Consider the following 17,628-nt stretch of genomic DNA (forward strand, 5'->3'; position numbering starts at 1 on the left):
TACCGTGCACACTCCCTATTGTTTTTAACTCTCCACTAATCATATTCATCTACTTATGTCTAATTTCCTCATCCTGGAGATTTTCTACCCTTATTCGTCAGCAGACTGATTTCACTTCCTCTGTCCTAGGCCTAAGGATAATTAGTTCACTCCAGATCAGATAGTGGTCTGTGTTGTCAAAAAATCCACAGATTACCTGCACATTGCTAACAGATTTCTTGAATTAAAAGTTGGGTATGAGTGTGGTAGTCTATTATAGATCTGGGGCCCCTCCCCTCCCATGTGTAGAGCCTTACGCTTGGAGAATGTATCGTAACTGGTAATCCCATACTAGCACAGAAGTCCAGTAAACGCTTCCTGTTCTTATTAACTTCCATATCTTCCCCACATTGACCCATCACGTTATCATTTCCTTCAGTTCTATTTCCAACTCTCGCATTGAAATCACCCATTAGCTCTATTCTATCCTTGTTGTTGACCCTGACTACGATGTCACTCAGTGCTTCAAAACTCATCAATGTCATCCTCACCTGCACATGGTGAATACACTGGGACATTTCTTGTCCTAATTCCTCCAACAGCTAAATCTACCCCACATCATTCACCCATTTACGTGCCTAACGAAAGCTATGTTGCGTACATTAGTGTACCTAATGAACAGTCCTACCCTACACTCTGCCCTTCCCTTTTTAACATCTGTTAAGAATACTTTATCATTTCCTGTCTCTTCCTAGTTATCTCCCCTTATCCAAATATCATTCTTCCTAACAAATCCAGACACATCCACTTTGCTGTCTCAGCCAGTTCTTCTTCCATATGTGCCATTAATATTGATAACTCCCCATCAAATTCCATTTCATTTACCTAGTTATTTCCAAGGAGTCACTTGCCCATCAAATGGAAGTGGGACTCAGTTATTCCCATAGTTCCAAGGCATGCTGAAGATGTTCGGAGCTCAGTAGATTCTGTGAAGCAGGTTGCTACCCTATTTACACATAGTCCCAGTGAGAATATCTCCTCTTAGGGACCACCAGTGGATTGTATAGTTTTAGCCGTCTGAGCACAACCTTAGCAACCTTAGCCTTTGTCTCTTTGTTATGAATGCTTTCATCTATTACTCCCACGTGTTTGTACCAGCAGTCATTCTCACTAATTTCACGTATACTACCTCAAGCTTCTGTGCTCTTGTGAACTCCATTCCCACTCACAAAAATGCCAATTAATGCAACTGCAAATGAACTGCTTTTGCTTTATTACACTTTGATTTGATTTCTGTATTGAAAGAGAGGAACATATTCTTGTTTTATTTTTCCTTTGTGGTATTCTATCCTCTTACATTTCTTTCCAGCTAGCATCCCGTTGGTCATATTCATTCACTTCTTTACATGTTTAAAAAAATGGTAGTTTTCAAGTTTTCAATATAGTCTGCCATCAAGATTAATTATTAGTAAAAGCTAAACTGCCTATTACATTTCTACTATTCATTTAAAGTCCACTCTGCCATATCATACCCTTCAATAAATGATCAGTACCGGTATACATTATGAACAACTAGACTTGCTTTACTAGGGTTACCAGACTTCTGGAAAATCCCAGATATGTCCTACAGGTTTACCTTCTGTCTGGCATCTGGGAATTTCTTAATCCTAAATACCCTCCCATTTTAGACATTAAAAACATTCATTGATTTAGAAAATGTGTTTTCCAGTTGCAAAAGAAATAATAAATTTGTTAAGTACAGTGTACCTCCCTAATACGGTTAGTGATAGGATGCAAAAATTTATCTGCATCTGGGGTGTATCCATTAATTGCCAACATAAGCAAAATTTATCTCTCGCGATGCATTTTAAAAGACATTTTAGGAGATAACTTAGTATGTAGTTTTATGAAATGAAATGGCGTATGGCTTTTAGTGCCGGGAGTGTCCGAGGACAAGTTCGGCTCGCCAGATGCAGGTCTTTCGATTTGACTCCCGAAGGCGACCTGCACGTCGTGATGAGGATGAAATGATGATGAAGACGACACATACACCCAGCCCCAGTGCCAGCGAAATTAACCAATTAAGGTTAAAATTCCCGACCCTGCCGGGAATCAACCCGGGACCCCTGTGGCCAAAGGCCAGCATGCTAACCATTTAGCCATGGAGCCGGACTGTAGTTTTATTATACAACTAGCTGATGTACCCGTGCTTCGCTACGGAATTCTACATTGTATACAGAATTCTAGGTTAGGTAGTGTGCACGTTGTGAACAAGATTGTATGAAATTGCATAGTTCTTAACGTTACCCTAGAAACGCGATGGGGAATTCACCAAACATCTTTTCTCATATGAAGTCTGAGTTAGGTAATTTTCACTGTATTGGTAGACCCGCTTGCATACCATCAGCCACAATCAGGTTGGGGAGCTTTCATTATAATGGTAGACACTTGCTCTCCACCTGCCTTTTTACATCCTCAGGAAGACTCTTAGTGGTTTTCCCAACTGAAATGAACATATATTACAATGGCGTCAGTAGGAATGGGGCGATTAAAAGCAATGCTTTCATATGAAATACTCGTTCAAATGAAACACCACACCCTTTCTCACTTTTAACAAACAGGACCAAGCTGCCGATCTAACAGTCCAAAGTTCCAGAGCTGGAATGACCAAGCCGCAGACTGCCGTGAGCCGTGAACACTCTTAGTTGTTTTTTTTTTTCGGTGGGGGGGGGGGGGGGGGGGGGTCGAATAGTGGAGAGTCCCAGGGCAAACACTATGGCCTTTTACTATTCTGTTTCCTAGGAATACCCTATGAGTCAGAAAGTATCAGTTCACTACACTGGCGGCGGATAAATCTATCTGACGTGGAGGCAAATTTTTCCTTCAGGCCAGAGGACAAACCCCCTCTTCACTGCTAATCTGGAATAAAATGAATGTAGAATTTAATAAAAATGAAGAGAAAGGAGCTTTCCTTATGAAACAGCTCTATTCAGGGTTGAATTTTGAGTTATTTAGTGAATTGTGGTGCTATAATTTAGAATAGCCCTAATTGTCATTCTAAACCAGGCCATACTACTACTACTACTACTACTACTACTACTACTACTACTACTACTACTACTACTACTACTACTACTCTACTAAGTGAGCCTCTGCCTTAAATATGCCCGCTGCTCATTCAAAACAGCGCGTCAGAGTAGGGATCGGATAGCTGGAATCCTATGATGAACCAGTGTGTTACGTATCAGAAAATGTATGAACCAGAAGAACGGCTTGCTAAAGAAGAAAATTTTCTAACTCCCCAGCTATTTCCCGCCAATATTCAGTCACACTGTGACACTCGGTACGCAGCAGTAATCCCATCTGTCGGAGTTGAGAGGCAGCATAAGAGACAAAGAACATCACAACAAACAATGGTCAATGTAATGTTAATGTTGATCAATGTTATGCGCTTTCGATATTGTAGGCCTTCACATTTAGTTTTCTTCTGACTCTGAAATACCACTCTTATCATAGTCGGTTAAATGACCGGAAATTGTATTCTCTATAACTTTTTTATGTAGTACTTTTCAATAGGACTTAGAGTGACTTAGAGTGAATACTTTCAATTGTTTCACCAGTTGATAAGACGAAACATAATTAGTTATCGAAGTATCTAAACTGGAGTTTACATCTTTACCATTATTTTCCTCACTGTAACTACACTCACCAGCTTTCAGTTCTGTTGCTTGCATGTCCTTCACCATTTCAGTAATATTAATTTTCCTCAAACTGTACACTCCTATCACTCAAGATGTATTCACTAGCATTTTCATACCCTGCCTGGTTCAAAAGAACCTGGATTGAATCTTATGGTAGTTATGTTTCCTCTTGATTTTCCAAGTACCTTTCAGTTCTGTTAGCACAAAATACTGCCTTGAAGAAACTGTTTTGTGTTTTTTTTTTTTTTTTTTTTTTTTTTTTTTTTTTTTTTTTTTTTACAGCTTTCTAAGCCAAGTCAATCCATCCCTCTGCATTGAGTAGGCTATGGTGAGAGATTTGGTGAGATTGGAAGCAAAAGATGCAATGTAAAGTTTGCTATGAGCTGTCTCATTATTAGCTGTCTGTAATGGCATTTGAAAATGTGAATGATGTGTTGATCAAGAGGTGGGCAGATAGAAGTAATATTATGGGGGAAAGAACACTAACTGGACATTTTAAAAGTTTAATTTAGGATGAGAGGTCATATCGTCTAGGAAAAGTAAAACTTCCGTTTCAGTTCTACATTTCTTATCGAGTGGCTCTTTATCAGGAATGCCCCCCCCCCCCCCCGTAGCAAACAGGTGGCTGGAGACCAGGGAAGGTTCAAGTAGTTCAGAATGGCAGGACACTGTAAAATTACATGCAAACGTAGCTCCATTCAGAGCTCTCCATGGCAGAAGTCAAGACTGCAGACACTGTAGTGAGATTGAAACTTTGTAAAATCTTTACAGACTTGTATAGGCTACTGTAGTAATACACTTTATGTGATATAGTAAACTTTGTCCTGTGGCAACCCATACATTGGGAAGTATGATTGAATAAATAAATAAATACTATGTGTTTAAGAAGCCTTTCACATGGACAATCAAGATTTTCTTCTGATGATGCAGAGCACAGTTCTCTGCGAAACGTAAAGAATTTAACTTTATTTTCTTGACACGGCATAAGCCCAAAAGCCTATACAGTAAAATGTCTGCTATGTGATATAGTTTTCCTAATGAACACAGCAATGACATCCACCTTGATATGTCTTTTCACTAGTGAATGTCTTTATGAAAAATAATATGGATGATTAATTTCTCAATGCTATCTTTGCCTGCGAGTTGAGCAGTGTCCATATTCTTCTGGCTTCCATGTAGTGGGTAAATACTCTTCAATGCACACACATCAGTTTGTACACTCACAGATTGTCATTGTTGAAGGTTACTGGCTATTTCATGTTCTCACATAAGGCTGTTGCTCACCTTACGACAATTCAGCATGGAAGGGAAGCTTCTATAATTTCCCTCTGGCATATGGTAAAATTTACGCTGAACCTTTTACATAGTATTCACCGTAGTGGAGTTACGCTGGCAATGGGAGCTTTCCTTACTAGCCCCATCCCCAGTCTACTCATTGAATTGGGAGTTCTACCTTTATGAATAAGGCATCTTTAATACCCAACACTACCAGCGGTGCCAGAACCGACCGAATGCCACACAGCATATTGCAATTCGAATCGATTGTTTGTGTTGTGAGTTAGAAGCGGCTATTGGTGGTTGTCTTGAGCAGACCACTACAAGGTAACTCCATGGCTAGTTCTGTGGCCAGATATATAGCTAAACCTACACAGTGGATCCAAGGTGAACACGAATGCCTCTGTTCATCTAAGGTATTTCTAGGACTTCGTTCATCAGTATACGGCCGCGCAACATGTCTTCATGGATGGTTCTTAAATCGGAGCAATGTGGGTTGCTTTTTCATCTCCGATAATTCTAGCATGAAGATCTTGCTTCTTAGTGTCTGTAGTGTGTATACTGTGAAGCTTTTTGTCGTCTTAGAAGCTCTGCGGTTTGCACTCGGTAATGAGAGAGACCACTTTCTCGTGTATACCAACTCGTTAATTTCTCTGCGGTCTATTGACACCTGTTTCTCGCAACACCCAGTGGTACAGCAGATTCGTGATATCCTAGCCAGGTTGTGTGATGCTGGCGCCAGAATCACTTTCGCATGGCTCCCAAGCAGTTTTGGGATCGCGGGAAATGAACATGCAGATGAAGCAGCAAAAGAAGCGGTACTTTTAGCTCCTAGACCTATGAATGTACCAGCTGGGAATATTTGTTCTCAGCTACGTCAAACCATCTCTGTGTCCTGGGAATCGGAGGGGCTAGCTGAGAGGAATCAGAAAGACTACTATTGTGTGGTGGTCCTCTGTCCGGCCTTCACGGAGAGAAGCCATGGTTTTGTGTAGGCTGAGAATAGCTCATGAAAGATGTTTGCACTTTTACCTCCTAAAGAAGGAAGACTCCCCAGTGTGTTCTTGTGGTGCCGACTTCACCGTGGCTCACATCCTCACAGTGTGTGCTGATCGCTCTTGCCTAAGATGGAACCTCAGTCTGCAGGAGACACTCAGACTCATACTAGCCAATAATGCAATTACTGCTGATCATGCCATTTGCTTTATGTGTGAATTTATTTGCGGGTGTTTAAATTTCAAGTGTTCTGTTACTTGGGCAACTTATGTTCCCTTTTGCATTTATGACATTTTCAGCTTAGTACAATCACTTTTGTTTTATTTTTAATTGATTTTCAAATTCCTCCATTGAATACAGGTTCTAGAATTGAATTCCCACGTATTTGTTTGAGACTTCGCTATCTGTTGACTGATCATGTTATTTAGCTGTACCTAAACTGTATTGAAAAATACGACTTCTAACCCAGCCGTGCTTTATTACTTGTATTAAATTGCTTGATTTGTTCCTTACGTGAAGTTGAGGTATCTTTCTTGTTCTCTGTAAAGATAACTAGTTACCTACTGTATTACTCTTTTAGACAATAATATCATTCTTTGCATATAATCAAGATGGACGTAAGTTATCCTCCTCACATTGCAGTCATTTTCTAAACCATAAACTGTAAAATTTAAGGAACCTGCTATTCAGTGATTCTACTGCTTTGGAATAGAGTTAATTTGCAAGTGTTTGCAAACAAATTGAGTATTTTACTTTGAGGTTTTATCAGCTCTTTGAGTTAAATTTATGGATTTACTAGAAATATATTTTATTAAATTGCACTTAAATTTTACAACTATCACCGTTCTTAAAAGAATACAGACAGACTCTGATATTTTTACATTTATGGATGAGAAGGCGGTGATTACTGTTTTAAGAGGAAGTACAACTAGGCAACCATCCTCTACATTTGTGGAATTGTTGAATTAATCTCATCGTGAATAGTTGTTTTTTTCTATGTTTATGTTCTTTTCTTCCTTCTTCACTTAATGAAATATTTTGTATTTAATTCATTGATGCTTTTAATCTGTTTAGACAAAGTTGAGAAACCTCCTGGGCTGAAGTTAATTTTGAAAGTTGGAAGCTCATCCACTCCTGAGCACAGTAGTGATTCAGTTCCTCCTGTACATGCGCATAACAACTACAGTGTAGCTCCTACTACAGGAGATGAGGAATCTCGACAGTCAGCTGCCTCCTTCCATGGCCGTGAGGATGCTCATGGAGATCGACAGCATAGGAAGGCAAAAAAGAAGAAGAAAAAGAAAGAGAAGGATAAGGACAAACATGAGAAAAAGCACAAGCATCATCATAAGGTATGAATAATGTAAAACATTATGAATAATTGCTAATTTTTACTGCTTAATTAGTTCTAACAAGCTACTAAATCTGAAGAGAATATGATAGCCAAGTCACCAACAGTTGCATAAAACTACAAGCTAGTTTGCTTGGTTTTACTAAATCTGAAGTTATATTTCATTACATTACATATTGCATATTACAGATATAAGGGCAATAATAAATTGTAACAACTTTTTCTTCATGTGATTTCTCCATAGAACATGGAAGTTTGAGAGTGACAAGGGGAAAGTTAGCTGTCAAAATATAATCAAAGTGGTAAAGAAATCTAGGCTGCAACTGTGGTTTATAATTTTTCAGTGCTGTTTTTATAATGGAATAGGAACAGTTTTCAGTTTTAAAATTGAAAAGTGGTTTGTATTTTAGTGGAAGAAATTTGAAGTCAGTGAACCTAAGATTGTGCCAAAGTCTTATCATTTTTAAAAGAATAATTCTGGACTCTAGCAAAGCTTTGACTGATTTCAAAAATCATGATGCAGTTTCACTTATGCTGTTGATGTGATTAGTGGTGATAGAGGTTTCCAAAATTTACACTCAAAATGTTGGAACTTCAAGAGGAATGCAGGTGCGAAAATCAACATGGTTTATTGGTAGGAAAGATGCGGAAAAAGATTGAATGTGAGGTAGTAAATATGTAATTGGAGCTGGTGGATCATATCAGATACTTCACTTGTTTTCCCCACTAACACATGGTACCAGTAGAAAGGGGGAGATCACTCAGTTGTAGGAACATAGGACTTGAAGGTGTAATAAGCAAACATTTTGCTAGAAGTATGAGGGCCATTTTTTTAATTAAGAACCGTTTATCAATCAAATAAGAACCTGTACACATTATTAGTTCATTTCCATTTTTACTCTGTTCTACATATCTTCAGATACTTTTCCACATAATTTTCACACTTATTCAAAAATTTGCCATGGGATAGGACAAGCTTTTGTAGACCCTCGTCATAGAAATCGGCCACCTGCAAACAAAATGATTTCTAAATCGCCATTTTCACATAGTCATCAGTGCGAAAATGCTTCTTGTCAAGGAACTTCTTCAGATTCAGAAACAGGTGGTAGTCACCAGGTAGTGTTAAAATGTAAGCACTCATCCAGTTTTTTGGCTGGTAGCAATTCAAATACCTCTGCACATACAGCCCTGACCTTGCTCCTGATGACTACCACTTCTTTCTGCATCTGAAGATGTTCCTCAGTGGCAGTTATTTCACTCCAACGACAAAGTTTAAACTATTGAGTTGGTTTTCCTCTCAGGTGACAGGCTTCTGCGGTGAGGGTCTACAAAAAGTTGTCCCACACTACAGCAAATACATGAATAAGCCTGAAAATTATGTGGAAAAGTAGTTGAAGGTATGTCAAATGGAATAAAAAGAAGGAATTAAGGAATTAACCAATAATACCCAGCGGTTCTTATTTAATTGCCAAACATTCCTTAATTAAGAAGTAGCCTTCGTAAGTTAATTTAAAAATCAAATTATTCATCATCACTTGGTTTACAGGCTGATATTGCTGTATGCTGGTAAAAGCTTTCTGGAATTTGGATATCTCATTCATGAATTTAAAAGGCCACTGAGTGAGAATATTAAATCCTATTGACGCACCAAATTTCAAGCTCTGCCCTGTACTACATTGTGCATTAAAACAAAACAATTAGTAGATGTTTTACCTGTTGATGATTTTCCCAACGTTTTAACCAATAGTGTTTTTAGTCCTCTAAAAAATTTACCTACAGACAATTTGCCCATATCTCACCCACACTTTTAATTGCCCACACAAGTAGTATTATTATTGTTATGGTTGTCCACAGTGGGTGGGGAAAAAACAGTGAAGCCATAGGACTGGATGGATAAAATAAAGAAAATCACATAAAAGCAATAATAATAATAAAAAATAATAATAATAATAATTAGTATAGTAGATTTGGATCTGAATTTTCCTTTTCTTTGGTTTTATTCCTCTTGGTTTTCAACCAAAACAACAATTGAGTTACAGTAGTGGGTGTTCAATTACCCTAGCAAACAATTCCATAAACAATTTTTAATAGTTCATAATATTTATAAAGTCTAAGAATCTCAACTGGCAGAATGTTCTCGAAGTCTAAGAGAACATGTGGATTTCCATTTTCTAGAAGTGAAACAGGTCTTAAATGCATCCAGGTGCTGGGGTGAGCAGAACGAAAACACTCATTGCCCTTTTATCAGTAAAAGAAATGCAACAGCAATTCATCATTCAAAGGGAAGAGAATCCAAAGTCAAACAGGCCATGACATACATTCCAAAAGAAGACAAGAGAGAATTTAGGAAATTGGCCAGCACAAAATGGAAAAGGGATACTGAAATATACATTGTGATCTCCAAACAGCTTTTCAGCAGGACCTAATGAGACACAAGGTCTAGAGAAACAGAGGATAAGCTGTTGGTTATATCTGTACAAGTTACAGTAATTATGAGGATGTCCCACATTGGTCTACACACGCCACAAAGGACAACAAGTGAATAACAAGAATGCAATCTATCAAAAAGGAACTTCGACACAAAAAATAAAATAACCTAAAAACTTGTACACAAAAAAGTATTAAAACAGTCTTGATACCAACGTGAGCCAATGTTATTTTGTGACTAGGAACCAGGGGAACATTCAACCGAAAATAGAAAGTTAAATTTTGAAAGTCCTGGTCACAAGAGAATGTGTGAAAAAGGGAAACGAGGGTACATTCTCATGCTTCCATTAAAATATTACAGCCATTTAGGACACCTACATTTGTTCTCCTTGGAACCAGAAAAGTGTGCATAATTCTAAAATAATTAAGAAAAACCCTACATTAAAATGGGCAAGGTAATGGCACTACCCTAAACTTTACATGTTAGGATACTGAAGTGTCTCTGTCGGCCACTCAGTGTTTCTATACCCTATCTCAACCTGGGAGATAAAGTAAACACCAAATATAGTGTCCACATTCTGGAAAGTCAGGGAAGAAAATGTTGGTCAGGGAAATGGACAAAAATCTGGAAAGTCAGGGAAATCTTCCCCAATGATGGATTTGAGGGGATATTTTTAGGCTCTTGTCTGCTGTAACCCAGGCTATTGTAGCATTTCTTTTTCCGGTATTTTTTCAGAAGAAGTGCACAACAGTTCTTCAATTTTTGTTGTGCCCTTGTGTCATTTTTTTCCAACATTCTTATGTTATTCTTTTTTTTTTTTTTTTTTTTCCAGTTCTAGGATGCTTTCTTGAAACTTACAATAATGGCTAACAAGCAGTGTACATTTAATAAACTTTGGCTAGACCGTAAAATGTTTCCCGAACTGAGTGGTTGGTTGGACATATATGTAAATGACGCAACTTCAGCATATTGTAAAGTGTGTCGTAAATTGTTCAAACTTAGTAATATGGGTAAACAAGCAGTCATTTCTGATGCTAAAGGACCTACTCATATAAAATACATGAAAGCTAAGTCTTCCCAGCCAACAATTTCTTTCTTTGCAAAGAATACCTCTACTCCATCTCCACTTGAAGATATGCAGCCAAGAGTTAGCACTACATCCACAGCTATGAAGGAATTAGTGGTGCCAGGAACAAGTCAAATGAGTTTAAAGACTTTCAGTATGAATGAAGATGATGTTACATCAGCTGAAACCATATGGACTCTCTAGGTTGTCATTGGAAAGATGTTTCTCAACTCTTGTGATGAAACCTTTGCAGCATTCAAAACAATTTTCCCAGATGGTAATTGCTCAAACTTTTACTATGGGTTAGACTAAGGCTTCCTATGTTATAAATAATGGATTAGCCCCATACTTTAAAGAAGTTTGCAAAATGATTTAAAACCGTGCTCTGACTATGTTGTTTGTTTTGATAAATCATTAATCAAATTTGTCCAATGGACTTATGTGTAAGGTTTTGGGATGTAAATCTTCAAAATGTTGCAACACGATATTGGAATAGTGTATTTTTAGGCAGGGCAGCTATGGATCACTTATTAGATGGGTTTATATATGGACTCTCCCTACCTTTAGGAAATATTTTGCAAGTCTCAATGGATGGTCCGAATGTTAATCTCAGTTTTATTAAAAAACTTAAAAATCATCTGCAAGGGCTAAACCCTGAGGGCAAATCACTTCTTGATATAGGCATATGCAGTTTGCATACAGTGAATGAGGCCATGAAAACTGGGATCTCCAAAATTGACTGGGACCTTTTTCTAATTTTTTTAGGTCTCTGTGCAATCTTTTTAAAGATAGCCCTGTTCGACGTGCTAAATATACAGACATAACAACAAGCACTGCATTTCCTTAAATGTTCACTGCATTTAGATGGTTGGAAACTGGATGCTGTGTTGACAAATTTGTGAAAGAGTAAACTGAAAGAAAAAAAAACCCCTTTAATACCTTAGAGAGGCTGTGAAGAATCCATTACTTATGGTTAAGTTAAATGCTTTTAGAAGTATTTTGTCAGACGTTGAACCTTTCCTCAGAAGATTTCAAAGTCAGAAACCTATGGTGTCTTACCTTTTTACGTCGCTTGAAGAACTAATGAAAAACATAATAATGAGATTTGTTAAGTCTGAAAAGATAGCTGAAGCAAGTACTTACTGAAAGTTAAAATACTTAGACTTACAAGATAGTGCCAATCTGTTTTCAGTAGAAAAAGTGAATATTGGTTATGCTGCCAAGAGCTTACTGAAACAAGTTAAATGTTCTGAAAAGGAAAAAGTCACTTGTAAAAATTAGTTCAAAAATCACCATGTTAGTAAAGCTCAGTGAAAAATGTCCTCTAAAATCACATTTAGCAAGGGGTCTCACTGCCCTAGACCCTAAAATGATATTGCTCAAATCCAGTTTGACAATTAAAAGGATTGATATCATTCTTGAAAACTTGCATAGCCATATAGGAATAAGTAATAAAAGCACTGAAAAGGCCAAACGACAGTTCTGTCTGCTAATCGAGGAAGCTCAGAAAAATGCAGGAATCAACAAACATATTAATGACTTCATTTCTAAAAGAAAGGGTGACTTGGGATTGGATGAATTTTACTACAATCTTTTAGGAGAAGATGATGAGAAATATGAAGATCTCTGGTCTGTAATGAATTCATTTTATCCTATGATAATGCATTTGTTGAGACAGGCTTTTCTATCAATAAACATTTACTAGTCAAAAATCTTTTAGAAGAATCACTTGTGTCGCAGAGAATAATTTTTGATAGTGTGAAACACGGTGGTTCGAGGAATGTTACTATCAATAGAAGCATGCTGACCTCTATCCGAGCTTGAAGAAGAAGGTATCAGTCATACTTGGAAAATAAAAACGAAAAGCAATCTGAAGAGAAACAGAGGAAAATGGAGAAAAGGAAAATTGAATTACAATTGAAAGATTTGGAGGAAAAACAGAATGTGAAAATTGAAAGAGAAAAGCATGATGCTGAAATTGAAAGGAAGAAAATATTTCGAGAAAGCATAAAATGGAAACAGTAATCCTTTCGATAAGTGCAAACATTTCTTTTTCATTCCTATCTTTCCTGACTGATTTGTCTTCAAATTTGAAAACTGTTTTGAGTATAGACCTAGACTAATTGGAATTCATTATATTCACCTACATCAGAAACACAATTTAATTGCTTTTGATCTCAAGAGTGCTTTAAATATACATGAAATAGTATTAGATTGCTGTGGTAAAATAATTTTATTTTCATATTTGAATTACCCTATTAATAAGTTAGTTATACTTCGTTCCTTAGAAATTATAAGATATAGGTATATGTTAGGCCTACATGTTACCTTTAAACAATTTGTTCACCGGGCAAGTTGGCCATGCGGTTAGGAGTGTGTAGCTGTGAGCTCGCATCCGGGAGATAGTGGGTTCGAACTCCACTGTCGGCAGCCCTGAAGATGGTTTTTTGTGGTTTCCCATTTTCACAGCTGGCAAATGCTGGGGCTGTACCTTAATTAAGGCCATAGCCGCTTCCTTCCCGTCCGTAGGCCTCTCCTGTCCCATTGTCGCCATACGACCAATCTGTATTGGTGCAACGTAAAGCAACTAGCTAAAAAAAAAAAACAGTTTATATATAAAGTGCCATCAGTGTAATTGATTTTCCATAAATAATTGCGAAAAAGGAAGTGGTGAGAGAATTAGGCCAGCTATGGGATTGGTGGAGGCTGGAATTTCCTTTTTTTGTTCCTTGTAAAACATGCTGTCTGGCGAATTAACTTGTCATTCAGTTTTCGTGAGTCAGGGAAATTTTTCTTAGTAGAGGTGAGGGAAAGTGGACACTATGCCAAAAACATGTAAATACGGTGGTACTGTCCACATTTTGGTATGGCATTAAAAATACTTTACGTGTGTTAAGTAATGTTATTTCCACATAAAAGTTATGTACGTCATTTAAATCTGTTTATTTTCACTTTTAAAAATCTGTTTAGTTTCAATTCATAATTCATTCCATTCATAATTGATATTCTTGCATTAAAGTGCCTTTTGAGAGAGGCAATGTGTCAACAGTGGAACAGCCATTGCAGTGTTCAGTGGTGTCATTTAGCTAACACTAGCTGATGTACCCATGCTTCGCTACGGAATTCTACATTGTATACAGAATTCTAGGTTAGGTAGTGTACACGTTGTGAGCAAGATTGTATTAAATTGCAAAGGTCTTAACGTTACCCTAGAAACGCGACGGTGATGTCGCCAAACATCTTTTCTTTTATGAAGACTGAGTTAGGGAATTTTCGCCGTAATGGTAGACCCGCTTACATATCATCAGTCACAATAAGGTTGTGAAGCTTTCATTTTAATGGTAGACACTTACTCTCCACCTGTCTTTTTATATCCTCAAAAGGACTGTCTTACTGGTTTTCACAACTGAAATGAACAAACATTACAGTGACGTCAGTAGGAATGGCGCAATTAAAAGCAATTCTTTCATATGAAATACTCGATCAAATCACAAACCACACATTTTCTCACTTTTAATGAACAGGTCTAAGCTCCCGATATTACAGTCCAAAGTTTCAGAGCTGGGATGACCAAGCCGCAGACAGCCGTGATCCGTGAACACTCTTCGGTTTTTTTGTTGTTTTTTTTGGTGGGGAAAAAATATCAATTCAATACACTGGCGGCAGAAAAATCTATCTAACTTGGAGGCAAATTTCTCTTCCAAGCCAGAGGAGAAACACCCTCTTCACTGCTAATTTGGAATAAAATGAATGTAGAAGTGAGGAGGAAGAGGCTTAAGAAACGGCTCTTTTCGGGGCTGAATTTTGAGTCATTTAGTGAATTGTGGTGCTATAATTTGGAATAGGCCTAAATTGTTATTCTAGACCAGGTTATAGGACTACTACTACTACTACTACTACTACTACTACTACTACTACTACTACTACTACGTGAGTCTCTGCCTTAAGTATGCACACTGCTCATTCAAAACAGTGCGTCAGAGTGGGGATCGAACAGCTGTAATACTATGATGAACCGGTGTGTTACGTACCAGCTGTATCAGAAAATGTATGAACCAGAGGGATGGCATGCTAAAGAAGAAAGTTTTCTAAATCCCCGGCTATTTTCCGCCAGTAATCAGTCACATGGGCGCCCGCAGGATCTTTTCCAGGGGGGGGCACATTAACAATTTTCTTCAATATAAAAACCAATATAACGTTATTATAAATATAAATTGTTTACAGAAACTTCCAGTTATAACATATGCTAGATGACTGTCAGTAATTTCAGTTTATGAAATAATCTGGTATGATATTAAACAATTGAACATCAACATCTTTAGAATTCCAGGGGGGGGCAAGTGCCCCCCCTTGCGGGCGCCCATGATCAGTCAGGCTATTATACTCGGTATGCAGCAGTAATCCCATCTATCGGAGTTGAGAAGCAGCAAGAGATAAAGAACATCGCCATTAACAATGGACAATGTAATGTTATTGTTCATCAATGTTATGCGCTTTCGATATTGTAGGCCTTCACATTTAGTTTTCTTCTGACTCTGAAATACCACTCTTATCATAGTTGGTATATATATATATATATATATATATATAGATATGACCCACGTGCTTTCTGTTTACTGCTGTGTCCCGCTTGTTCATGGCGTGCTAGTAACTTTTCATATTATTATGAGTTTCTTTCGTGGTAATATTTAGTAATATATCATTATTAATTAAGTTGGTAGTCAGTCTTTGTCTTGGTGTTTAGGATTTAGTTAACTGTTTTAATTTAAGTTTACATAACTGGCCCTTCGCACGTAAAGCATAAAAAGGGAAATGCATGTGGTGAAAAACAGTGTTTTCTCAACATTTTTAAGAAGTTTAGTGACGCAAATCCTGGTAGTACTCTCAGAAATGTGACGAGGTTAGTAGCCGCTACTTTAGAATGTCATCCCACACCGTATTAAGGACTCGTGTGGGGTGTATCGAGTAGATGATATCACATTGCAATCGGGAAAGCAAGTTTTAAAGTTACCTCCGTACCATTGTTCTTTAAATCCAATTGAAAGAATGTGGAGCCAAGTTTAGGACCATGGGGCTAGGAACAACAAAACTTTCACCCTTGCAGAAGTAAGAAAACTGTTGCTGGAAGGGATTGAACTAGTGACCCCTAGTTTCAAGATTCCTGTCCTTTTCCTTATCTCTTCATTTCTAATTCTATCCTTTCTGGTCTTGCCCTCGATACCTCTTAGGAATTTCATCTCCGCTGCCTGTATTCTACTCTCGTCTCGTTTTGTTGTAGTCCACGATCCAGCTGCATAGGTTAGTATGGATTCATAATAGGTTGAATATAATAATACTTTCTTACATTTCTTCGGGACATCTTGGTTCCACAAAATACCCCTGACACTCTCGTAGGAGCTGTTTGCTTGTTTTATTCTTTTCGTAATTTCCTCGATTATCTCTCCATCTTCTGTGATCACACTTCCCAAGTAGGTCCTACTTAAAACTTTTAACTACTTCCAGAATTTTACCACTCAGTTTTATCTTTCCTCTTTCTTTCTTCCTTCCCCTTGTCATCACTATTGTTTTTTTCTCTGTGCTTACTTTCATCCCAGATTTTTCTGTCTCTTGATTTCATACATCTACTTGTTTTTGCACTTCCATTTCATCCTCACCCCATTTCACTATATCATCTGAAAACAACATGGCTTTTGTTGCCTGTCTTCCCAATCTCTGTTTAATGTTCTTATGAATTTAATCCACGACTGTTGAATAGTATGGGGGATAGTACAATCCTTGTCGGAGACCAGTTTCAACTTTAAACCATTTTGTTTTTCCTGTACTATTCTTCACACTACTAACACAATTTTGTGCATAGTTTTTGTCATTTGCACTTCCACTCTGTTAACTTGTTTTTTCCTTAATGTGTCCCATACTAACTGTCTGGGTACACTGTCATAAGCTTTCTCAATGTCAATAAATGTCATCACTATGTCTTTTCCAAACTCCCATATTTTCTCCATCATATGTCTTAATGTAAAGATCAGGTCATTGATCTGTCTTTCCTAAAACCATACTGTTCTTCTTCCATTTCTCCTTCTAGCTTCCTCCTCATTCTTCCTTCCAATACTCTCTCAAATATCTTAGCTACATGGGCAATAAGGGTGATCTCTCTGTAGTTATTACATTCCTTTTACACCTTTTTTAAATATTGGGATAATAAACACTTTCCCCACTCTTCTGGGATCTTTTTCTTCCTCCAGATTATTCTAAATAATCTATACAGCCACTGTAGCCCTATTGGCCCGGCTGCTTTTATCATTTCTGTAGTTACCTAATCCACTCCTGCTGCTTTACTGCTCTTCATCTTTTGTATGACTTCCTCTATTTCTAACATTGATATCTCCTTTTCTTTTTCTTCTTCCTTCCCCCATTTTCATTATTCAGTATATAACTGAATAATGCTATGAGTGAAATAGACAGTTATGTTTATATTTCGTAGATCTACACTGGTGTCCAAAAGTTAAGCATAATCATTAAATGAGTCCATACCGCCTGATAGGAATGTCAGAGGGATTGCTGAACAAACAGAAGCTAAATCACACACAATATGTCACACAACTTATCCAAAAAAAAAAAAAAGAAAAAAAAAGAAGAAAAAAAAAACAGAGTCAGAAAGGTTCTGATAGCTTTGACAGCAACTAACAAAACTTGGCAATGTCTTCCACAACAAAATATGCTGTTAATAGGATGTATGGTTACCCCTAATGGCCACACATGCTTCGCAATGACGTGGCATGCTCTCTATCAGATTGTCCAAGAGCTCTTGTGGCAGTCGATCCCATTACTCTGA

General features: G+C 37.5%; 1 protein-coding gene across 1 annotated transcript in view; it reads left to right on the top strand.

The window, feature by feature from the left end:
* Brd7-9 (Bromodomain containing 7/9) overlaps positions 1–17,628 on the top strand; it is a 126,824-nt gene that overhangs the window by 15,982 nt on the left and 93,214 nt on the right. The window contains exon 2 of the mRNA XM_067145504.2: positions 7,026–7,303. Coding sequence (XP_067001605.2) covers positions 7,026–7,303 — 278 coding nt within the window. The remainder of the gene's footprint in view (positions 1–7,025; positions 7,304–17,628) is intronic.

Source organism: Anabrus simplex, chromosome 4, assembly GCF_040414725.1.
Source record: "Anabrus simplex isolate iqAnaSimp1 chromosome 4, ASM4041472v1, whole genome shotgun sequence".
Lineage (NCBI taxonomy): Eukaryota > Metazoa > Arthropoda > Insecta > Orthoptera > Tettigoniidae > Anabrus > Anabrus simplex.